The sequence below is a fragment of the Asterias rubens genome, chromosome 14, assembly GCF_902459465.1.
Source record: "Asterias rubens chromosome 14, eAstRub1.3, whole genome shotgun sequence".
Lineage (NCBI taxonomy): Eukaryota > Metazoa > Echinodermata > Asteroidea > Forcipulatida > Asteriidae > Asterias > Asterias rubens.
The window spans coordinates 1,928,340-1,939,663 of record NC_047075.1 but is presented as its reverse complement, the minus strand read 5'-3'; the positions used below and the strand labels follow the sequence as shown (position 1 = coordinate 1,939,663).

The following is an 11,324-nucleotide window of genomic DNA, read 5'->3' as shown; positions in this document are numbered from 1 at the left end:
ATACCATATTCTAACAAAGAACAAAGGATTCAATCTGATTCAATCTGATTCAATCTGATTCAATCTGATTTCCTAGCCTCTATATAAGTTTGTGACTAACATAAATAAAAATAAAAATAAAAATAATAGCAATGTGAATTAATTTGTTCTCCTGAGAAGAACCAGAAGCTTTCAAGGCAGTGGACACTAATGGTAATAATTACTCAAAGTAATTTTTAGCATCAACTTCAGTATACTGTAGGGAACAAGCAATGGAGAGCATGCAGCTGAGAGTAAAAAAAAACATTCTGAGAAACGGCTCAAAAAGTGACCCTACAATTTAATATAATTAAGGTCATTTTAACCATTAAGCTAATCTTTAAATCTAAGAAGATAAACTAGAAGGAGAAGAAGAAGCAGAAAAAGAATACTTTAGAACCAATCAGCCAATTATTGCAAGTTCGATTTGAATAATGTCTTGGACAATGACTTGCTTACTCTAGTAACCACTCATGTGAATTCCTGAGACAACTTACGAAATTATCGTCACTAATTAATGGTTGTATACAAGGCCACCTATTGCCACAGTAAACTAAACAAGATAGGCTATGTTATTGGCAAATCATGGCATGGGGGTCGATTTCACAAAGAGTTGGGACAAGTGCTTAGTAGGGGGTATACAAAACGTATGGCTAGTCCTAAGTTAGGACGAGTAACTCGTCCTTACTCAAGATAAGACTAGTCTTAACACTTTGTGAAAGCCACCCCAGGGCAATAATAATGAAGTGTATTGATGCGATAATGTAAACCATTATCTTGTTTAAGGCCTTCAAGCTGACTAAATCTAATCCCTTTATACTATTTTTCTGTTTTGTCTATCGCTTGACATGGCTTGACAGAGGTAAATCCCCGAGAATTGGTTCATACAAATTTGTATCTGCTTTTTTTTTTTTTTTGACTCTTGATTTTTGTGTATTATTTCAAATTCTTTTTTTGAGATAAATAAAGTTGATTTTAGTCATGTATCCTGTCTTAATGCCACATGATCCTAAGGTGAGTCTGTATTAGTCTGGTTCCTCATAAGGCGCTGTTACAATTTGAAGAAGCCTCTGAAGAAACATCGTTATGTGATCTGAAAACAAATTAATCAGAAAGATGGATTGAAACATTCAGGTGCCAATTATTTTTAAAGCAGGAAATACCACTTAAAAATGTTTCTGCTTAGCAGACATGAGCAGGATACAAGTCAAAAGTTACTTACGATGTTACAGTGAACGAGATGTTAACAGTTAAGTATCTGTGAATTTTGCCATGACTTTTAAAGGTCTTGTGTAGGATTTGTAGAGCAAGTAAAACGGTTGCATAAAGTGATTTCATAACAAAAATGGTCCTAGAATAATTATCAAGAATCTTTTCAAACTAAAAGTATTCTCAAATAATAATAATAATATCAAAGTCTTATAATTATAGCGCACGTATCTACCAAACAAGGTACTCAAGGCGCTGAGAATAATAAATACAAACTTTCAGAAAGATAGGTAATTGCAGTGATGAATTTTGAGACCCAATTACTTAGCACCTTATAAGGGTCTACAAGGTGCTACGGCGCATACAGCAGCCACAGCCAGGAACACCGGGGCGATCCCTTCTGTTTTCAAAAAGTGCACTGGGTTCTTTTACATGCGTTACACAACACTCTGCTAAACAAATTGCTTTGGGTATGAACAATTTCAAATCTTAATTCAATAGGTATTTTCTTTTGTCATTATTAATAGATTTGTCACAGATTTTTTTTTCTTGAGAAATTAATTAGCCGTTGCAAACTGCTTGCCAACCAATAGGACCAATAGGTATAAATTCAACAAAAATAGTCAAAACAAGTACAAGTCAAACAAATCAAAATTATTTTTAGCAGTATACTAACTTAATTTCTTACCCATTATTTTTGGATGGTATTTGAAGTGGACGAAAGGGAAATAGAAGATAAGACCAGAGAAGATGAAGAGACATGCGTAGATAGTTTCCATTCCTGGACCATTAATAAAGGGAGACACAACGAGGTAACAGGCGGTGATGAATACAACAACCACGAAGATCATTGGTACCTGGGGGAAATAAGGAAACAACTTTTGTGAGTGCTGAGATTAGGGAGAGGCAAGTTGGTCTCAATTTCTTGACCAATAATAAAGTGAGACACGACAAGGTAACTGTTGTAATACTACTTTGTGTGCGGAGGCACACATGTTAAAGTTGGTAACAAAATACTCTATCTTACGATCACTTCATATCCCACCGCTGCAACCATGAAGTCACTTCATATCCCACCGCTGACACCATGAAGTTCGAGTATTTTATCACCAACTCAAACGTGTGTGCCTCCACACACAAAGTATTATTACAACACCAACATGCGGTGATGAAGACAACAATGACAAAGATCATTGGTACATGGGGAATAAGGAACAACTTTTGTGCGAAGTAAATTTGACATGAGGAATATTAAGGAACAACTTGGGTGAGTTCTGAGATCAGGGAGAGGCAAGTAATTGGTCTCCATTCCTGGACCATTAATGAAGGGAGACACGGCAAGGTAACAGGCGGTGATGAAGACAACAACCACGAATATCATTGGTAGCTGGGAAACAAGGAAAAGCGCTCTTGACTTATGCCTTTTTGTTTTTAATTGGTACAAAACATGCTAAGAAATTGCCCGGTAGCTAGAGGCAGTTTGAATCCTATATATTTAGCAGCGGTTGGAAATTTTGCAATCGGGGATAAAGAATATTAATACTGTGGTTTTACTCCTATACACGGATGTGTGTTAGCATTGTATACTCAGTACTTTCCCGAGCTCTGTGAAAATAAATCACAGGCATATTCGGGTTGGATGAAACAGAAACCAATTGCTGAGTTTAGAGGCAGCTCATAATACATACAGTAAAGAACTTTCCTAACTACGAGAAAGGCCTACTCGTTGGCGTACTTTAAAGGGTCTCGGGCGATCCGGTAGACGGTACCGGAGTATCGGGACGGCCAGCACGGCACTACCGTAGAAGATCCACCCAGCAAAGCTCAGTCCGTAGACCAACGTGTCGAAAGATCCAACGGCGATGAGAAAGACCGCAATAATAGCCTGGTATAGGTGAAGAAATGAAAGCAGAGTATAAAATGTTTCATAGGGCTGATTAAAGGGAATGGACACTATTGGTGATTGCTCAAAAATAATAATTGTCAGCATAAAAGTTACTTAGTAGCAAGCAATGGAGAGCTATTGATGGTATACAACATTGTGAGAAACGGCTCCCTCTGAAGTAACGTAGTTTTTGAGAAAAGAGTAATTATTTCTCACTCGATTAATAAGACTTCATATGAAAGCACATGAATTTGCATCTTAAGACAAGCACACACATTGTTGTGCAACAGTGTTTTTCTTTCAACTATTCTCTCGCAACTTGGATGACCAATGAGTCAACATTTCCACAGACTTGTTACTTTATGCATAATGTTGTGATGCACCAAGTGAGAATACTGGTCTTTGACATTATGGGGGAAATAATAATGGGCGGGGCTTACTTCCAGAAAGATTCCTGGGAGGGGTGTTCTCCTCTTTATGCTGATCATGCTCAGCACCTGGGCCATGTGACCCTCACGACTCGTAACGTACGGAAGCCTAGACAAAACAATATTTAACAACATAAAAATACATTTAAAATGTACTCCATGCAGTGTATTAAAATTGATCTGTGTGTTGTCACATAGGGCATACAGATACACCTAAAAATTAACATCATGTCCTACCTGGGTTTTAAAATGTACACCAGGGTGTTAAATTTGACACCATGGTGTTAAGGCTAAAATGAACATCATGTCCTACCTGGGTGTTTAAATTTACACCAGGGTGTTAAATTTGACACCATGGTGTTCAGGCTAAAATGAACATCATGTCCTACCTGGAATCTGTAAGAGACGACCCCATTGCTCCTCCGAAGACTGAGATGCAGATACCTAGAGGTACGATCCAATACATGACACCAAGCGATACCTCAGAGAAATCCTGGTCACACAAAAATAACCAAGATTCAGACAGTTTTTAAAGAAACGTGTTCTTGAGAAATCATTTTTTTTCGTCAAAAGACTTGATCAGGCATGAAGTATTTTCTTCTGCATCTAAAAGCACACAAATTTGTGCATGGGGGTGTTTTTCCTTTCATTCTTCTCTTGTAACTTCGCATGACCAATTGAGCCCAAATTTTCACAGACTTGTTATTTAATGCATACAGACCTGATACTTCACAGAGGCAACGAATGCGATTAACAGTTAACTAACAGTTAGCAATTACCAGTGCACTGCAGTGCACTATATGTTAATATTATTAATACATTACCAGGGCAACTGCTTTTGATGCGATCATCTCATTTGGGGACAGAACAGTCAGATACGACAGGTTGACGAAGATGTAAATCACTATGGTAATAGGAATGCTAATTATTACGGCCAATGGAACGTTTCTAGAGAATGAAAATAAAATAATGAATCACTTATATTATGCTCTTTACCCGTACGTCAATTCAACACAACTCAATTTAATGCTCATAACATTAACAATATTTATAAACATAAAGGTATAAGCACGTGCTTTATAAAGCTTACCTTTTAGGGTTGAAAACCTCTTCGTAAACTGTGCTCAACGAACCCCTATAATGTCAGAAAATCGAATAAAACAACAAGCTTTAAAAAATGCGTCTGCCACATGGATAGTTTTATTGTAATTCCAATGACTGCCAGTTTGTATCTATATTTATCTTTAACTCAAGATATTATATTTTATTTACAAATGTGTAAACACAGTTAGTCGATTGGGGCCGTTCCAATTGTAAGGATACCAAGTGCGCCCTCAGTGTTACTATTTTACATGTTTTTTGTTTAGTTATACGTATACATGTGTGGTTTTGGACTTTGTTTCTTTCCGTTTGTCTGTCATCGAGAAGGGAACCATTTCCTGTAGGTAATCCTCCAAAAACTTGTGGATATTATTTTACCTCATTTTATGGATACTAAAGGCAGACTCTTTGTCATACTGACTCGAAAATGGTCAGGCCCATGGAACACAAAATTCAAGACTGTCTTGAGTGTACTCATCCTTCCAACTTTGTAAAGAGGGTCGTGTCGAAAAGGGCGGCTACAGCTATATGACGTCATAGACCATTTTAAAATAATATGGTGGACACAATGCTATAACACTGTAAGGTTTGGGCAAGTGTCAAACCGCCCTCTGTTGACCAAACACTAATACGTCATGTTTCGCCAGGCACTGAGTTGCGTAGTCATAGTAAGATTGCGTACACTTTCTAGCTGGCTGCCAAAACACAAAGGTTTTGCCCGGCGTTATGCGCGCGAATCATGTTATGGTTTTCGTGTGACGTCAGAGGTCACATCGTCTATAGTGGTCACCAAAACATCGCCAAAAGACTAAAATTAGTATTAAACCCTTAGCAACAGTTTTAGCCACAGGCGTGATAATGATGTCGTCTATAATGCTATTCTGATCTCATTCTAAAGTCCGTAAGCCAGTTTATAGCTGGGTCCTCAGCCAGGTGAAGGGCTTCGATGCCACCATGAAGGTGAGAGAGTGGGCAGTCAAATATCATGCGGCGCATCGTCTGGGGTTCACCCCAATCACAAAGCGGAGAATGCAATTAGGTTGCCCCACTAGTGTAGGGCCGCAGCCGTATCCGCCGCCGAAACGGCCTTATGTATAATACACAAACTCACCAGCCGTCGTAGGGGTACAGACCCTGGTAGAATGCATCGGATAGTTGAAAGAACCCGGTGTTTGAACCGATGAATGAGACTGCAGGGTTGATATATTCAGTATGTCCTGCCATCGTGTAAAGAAATAGACATGGTGTATGAGTTGTTGAACGAAGCCAGATCATCAAGAGTTCTAGCTGCCCTTTAAAAGGAATTTGTTTTATACCTTCTGTTTTTAGAATACCAGGCCATGGGTTGGATTTCACAAAGAGTTAAGACTAGTCTTGTTAAAACTTAGGACTAGCCTTAAGTTTTTACAATCTCAATAGGGCTAGTCCTAAAAGTTAGGACTAGACCTAATTAGGACTAGTACTAACTTAGGACCATATTCTTGTTTGTGAAATCGACCACTGAACTACATATATACCAGCTGCTGGTGGTAAAGCCTACTCAAAGAAAGTTTATATTATCTTCTTTTTAGCTATACTGTTATGAAGCAACCCTTGTTGTATGCATTTAAGTGTCACATTTGGTAGCAGCGGTGGGATATATACATATATTGCCTTAGTCCCGAAAGGTTTATTACTCTTCTACGTCTTGTTCTAAGAGCATCAGCCCAGCACTAAATAGCAAACAGCCATGTTTCATGTCTGATGTTATATATAGAGGCCAGGCCTTATATTCACATGTCACTTTATGAAAACAAAATAAACAAAGACTCGAACAAAGACTAATATTTACCCTGAAACATTCTCACTACGCCCACGCCGCTAATGATTAACAGTACCACGACCTTTGACACCGTGCAGACTACATGCAGATTGGTAGTCCACTTTACGCTTATCGCATTGATAAATGACGTAAATACTGTAACATTGGTAAAGCAAGGATCAGTTAAAGGGTTAATAATCGTTTGCAATTTTTACTACAGTCAGAACAGGGTTAAAGGGAGGTTGGTAATTATGAAAACAATGAATTACCATAAAAAAATACTCGATACAGAGCACTGAAGAGCACTAAGTTTCCATCAACATTGTTGAACGACACCCTTTAAAGTAACGTAACTTTTCACCAAAACATTTGAAAGGCTTCAGGCATGAAGCCCTTTTCATGCATCTGAAAGAAGACTATTTTTTGTTAATGTTTAAATTCTTAAATATTTTCTGCCAACTTCGATGACCAATGGGAGACTTTTGGGACGCTTGGTGGCAGCACACGTACCAATCAGAATGCAATGTTTACGGTAATGTGCGCACGCTCAGAACTATGAAACAATGGGAATTACCTAGTGAGTCTGCTGCCAACTAGCGTTCCAAACTCTCCCATTGAGCCCAAGTTTTCGCATTTTGTTGTTATTTATAAGTAAGGGATACGACACGTTATACGGAACAAAACATATATGGTTCAACTCATAGTTTGTAATGGCCTTACACGTTACGAGTACAGCAAACAATTTGATGAGCACATCAGGCACCCCACAAACCCCAGGGACCACAAAGTCTGCTGTGTACGTCCCCAGGGCTAGCGTGACGAGAGCCATACCCCCAGGACGCATGAGCAGACTGGAAGTCCACGAGTATAGGAATGCTGGGATATCTCCATAGGCTTCCTTTAGGAAGATGTACTGGCTTCCTGACTTCCCTGTTACGATACTCAGTTCAGCGAAGCACAAGGCACCTGGCCAATAGAATGAAAGAGTTAAATTGTTGTACTACAAATTGCATAGAAGGGTGATTGCTCAAAGGTACAAAACCCTACATTCCGATAACACTATGAACATGTGCTTTGAAACCACCGTAAAATCTCAGAAAAGAGCATCATTTTCTGCTATTAAGCAGAAGATGTTGCTCTTCTATAACACAGAGTTGACTGAAATTTTATAAAGCTGCTTTAAGCAGTAGAAAATTAAAGCACATGTTTACCAAGTAAGATTATCAGCCATGGCACATGTGTTGTATCCTACTCATTTCTGCTAAGCAAAAACAACTATTAAGCAATATTTTCGATGTAAAGCAGCACTACAGGACCCAAAACTGATTACCAGAAAACAGCCCGCCCAACATAGCCTGAACATCTGACGTCACACTTAGAGGCTCATGAATAACACCAGAGACCGGCCTCCAGCCGGCGTGTACATGCACCTTTGACCTACATTCATTTCACATAGAGATACGCAGTCAAATGGAAAGCTAATGTCACTGGGTGCGTTCGTTTAGCTCCCCTGGGTCGACCCCGGTGTGTGGCGGTTTTTGTTTCTAGGACGAACGTGGGTAATTATCTGCACACATTTGTCATGGAAAAAAAAACCCGCCACACACCGGGGTCGACCCAGGGAAGCTAAACGAACGCACCCATACACTGCACGTTTATTCAATGATATCATAATTATCCATTCAATGGAATCACTAGATCTGACTAGCAGAGACCTGTTTTACAGGGGCCCACACGCCGACACAGAGACCTAACGATCAACTCACCTGCTAGAGAGACTAACCCACATACCACCCAGACGACCAGGCTAAGCCCAACACTCCCAGTCCCGCTAAGTACACCTTGAGGGGAGATGAAGATGCCAGACCCAATAATGGTCCCCATGATGATAGAAATAGCTGCAAAAAGAAAAGGAAACAATAACCAACTACTATACCAAGCCTACATCCGTATGTACTGTAAAAGTACTGTATTCAGCCCTATAGGGGTAGGTGGCAATGACCTCTGAAATAAAATAATTGTAGTCCACACATTGAAGTGTGTCTAACGACTTGCATATAAAAAAGAAAAATCTTTTTTTTTTAACAAGATGTTGAAACCAAATGAACTATATTTCTAGAGACATTTATGTTGTTTGATCCATACTCAACAGTTTCAACACACTGTACGTTGCTTATTATGATGACAAAATATCAAGTAACAAATACCTTTAGTGCGTAAAAACAACTCTCAAAGAGTATCCGGGGAAATTCCTGGGCCCGATTTCATAGAGCTGCTTAGGCAAAAATTCTGCTTAAGCAAAATAATCCATGCTTAGCAAAATCAGAATACCGGCCAAGACTCCACTCAATTGTTATGCTAAGTAAACAACAGCTAAATACCAGTCACAAGCAATGTATATGGCATGAAATTTTGGCCAGTAACGTGTGTAAAATAACTTTAAGCAATCTATTTTCGTGCTTAACCAATTTTTCTTTTTACTTAAGCAGCTCTATGAAATTGGCCACTGTATACCAGCAGAACTTTGAGAGATTCGAAGGACAAGGGCCCCTTAACCGTTTAACATTGGAGCAATTTCCCCCTCAACAGAACAGATAGACAATTGTTCAAGGACGAACAACGCAAAAAAAAAAGCGCCAACTTGAAAGGTCATTAACTTCAAGGTTAAATTGATCACACAGTCTTTCAGATGCATAACTAAGTTACTTTTTGTCAATTTACGGCACTGGACACGGTTGGTAATTACTCAAAATAATTGAGTGTTTTTAGCAACCTTTTTGGGTCTGCATTTGTTTATTTTGGCAAGTGCAGCTGTTAATTATTTTCAACATAAATAAATGCATTGAAAATATCAATAGTTGCAATTAAAAGTACTCTTATTCTCCACACCATGCAAAGCTTCAAATACTATTTAAATTCAAACTAACTCGATAAACCTAGTTCGGGGTTTTGTTGTAAAACATGTTGTAAGAACAAACATTGTCTAGTTTCATCGCATAAACTCTTCTTTCTAATTATAAACAGCTTATACCTTTGATCAGTCCAATTTCCTTTCTCAATTGTACTTTTTCATCAGAGGCTGTCCTTGTTTCCCCTCCGGAAGGAGAAGGGCCATCTGCGTCTATTATTGCTACCGTTGGTTGGTCATTCTTTCTTTTCATTTTGAGCCGCTTCTGAAAATGTTTGTTGAAAGTCACTGGAAAATATAGTGGTAAAAAATATAGTAACAAGTGAATTGAGTTCGAGACCTCAGCTGAGGTCTCAAATCCAAGCATCTGAAAGCACACAACTTGTGCGACAAGGGTGTTTTTTCTTTCTTACTTTCGCAAATGTTTCAAAATGTTAACAGGATTGTTAATGCACATTATTCAGATACACCAAGTGAGAAGACTGGTCTTTGACAATATTACCGAAGGTGTCCAGTTCGCTGCCTCCAAGTTGCCTGAAGCTCGACTCGGCATGTGACAAGGCACTTACACGTAGGCCTACATACACATGTATACATACATACATACAACGGAGCATTTATAAAGCGCTTTCTCGGAAGACCAACAGCGCTATAAAGTGAGCAACCCAATGGAACTGTACAGTACACTATAACATTTGAAACAAATAAGTTTTAAGAGATTTCTTAAAAAGTGGCAAAGAGTTACAATTCCTAATGGATACTGGGAGGTTGTTCCACATTTGGAGAGCAACATAATGTGCAAGTCCGGTTGTAAGCAGATGAAAGTGTTCTAATGGTTGTTAGTGTTCAGTTAGACACACACTTACCCCACGTATCACGTCCATCCCGAATGATATCTCCTTCATCAATAACAAACAGAGCTTTATAAACACACAGTAGCTGCGCGCACCCATTCAGCCTATTATAGATTGCACATGACGTCACTGACCGCCGTCTTTGATGACACGTGTACGCGTTTACGCCCGTGCACTTTTCCAGTGTTTATCATCAAGGCCCAATTTCATAGAGCTGCTTAGCACAAACGTTTGCTTAGTATTAAATGTTTGCCTCGATAAAACCAGGATTACCAACCAAATTTCCACGTGAATTTCAGGTCAAACAAGCAATAGCTGAATACAAGTAATAAGCAATTTGCAGCAAATGGAAATTTGTTTGAACCCTGTTTTTATCGAGATATTTCATGCTAAGCAAATGTTTGTGCTTATAGCAGCTCTATGAAATTGGGCCCCGACATGGAGTTTGATGAATTCATGTGCAATCCATCTACCGTAGACAGTACATGTATACATTTCAATCAAACTTTATGACATTGTCCTTAGCTTTGGCATAAGCTCCCACTTAAATACCTCTTGTTAACTTCAAAGTTTACAGTCATTTATTACTGGTGTATATTATTGCTGGTATATATTATGTAAATGCTGGCATTTATTGCTAGTATATATTATGGTTTGTTCAGTTTTAAAAGATATTGATGTCATATGCTGTTTTTGAATGTTATTGGATACTTTTTATAATTTTGTAGTGTACCACGAGACCTCAGGGTTTCTGACATATATTATTCTTCTTCTTCTTCTAATGATTATTTTAACTGCTAACCAAATCAACAACAAACAACAAACACACAACACACAACAAACAACAAACAACCAACAACACACAAACAACAAACAAACAACAACAAACAACAAACAACAGCAAACAACAAACATCAAACAACAACAAACAACAAACAACAGACATCTTGATTTTCCAAACCGCAATCATGCAGTCAAAAACTGTGAATAAGTTTGAAGGGAAAGTTTTGCAACAAAGCCACGCAGGCAATTTATTTACCAAACAAACGAATAAAACCACTGACCATAAGATATAATCCCCTTGAAACCACTATGTGCAAAAGGAAAGACAATTTCAACT

At 38.5% G+C, this 11,324-nt stretch overlaps 1 protein-coding gene across 2 annotated transcripts; it reads right to left on the bottom strand.

The window, feature by feature from the left end:
* Positions 1-846: 846 nt before the first annotated feature.
* LOC117299063 (b(0,+)-type amino acid transporter 1-like) lies at positions 847-10,283 on the bottom strand. 2 transcript variants are annotated; one of them, XM_033782465.1, is made up of 13 exons: positions 10,217-10,283; positions 9,474-9,615; positions 8,209-8,340; positions 7,163-7,408; positions 6,473-6,598; positions 5,753-5,858; positions 4,631-4,675; positions 4,365-4,488; positions 3,930-4,033; positions 3,553-3,649; positions 2,963-3,112; positions 1,916-2,084; positions 847-1,111 (listed from the first exon to the last, which is right to left on the bottom strand). In XM_033782465.1, exons 1-13 carry the CDS (start codon positions 10,253-10,255, stop codon positions 1,044-1,046), a joined length of 1,548 nt encoding a protein of 515 aa, XP_033638356.1. In that variant the 5' UTR covers positions 10,256-10,283; the 3' UTR covers positions 847-1,043. The 2 variants fall into 2 exon arrangements, with proteins under 2 accessions (XP_033638356.1, XP_033638357.1); XM_033782466.1 differs by lacking the exon at positions 10,217-10,283 and adding an exon at positions 10,112-10,196.
* Between the last annotated feature and the right edge of the window lie 1,041 nt (positions 10,284-11,324).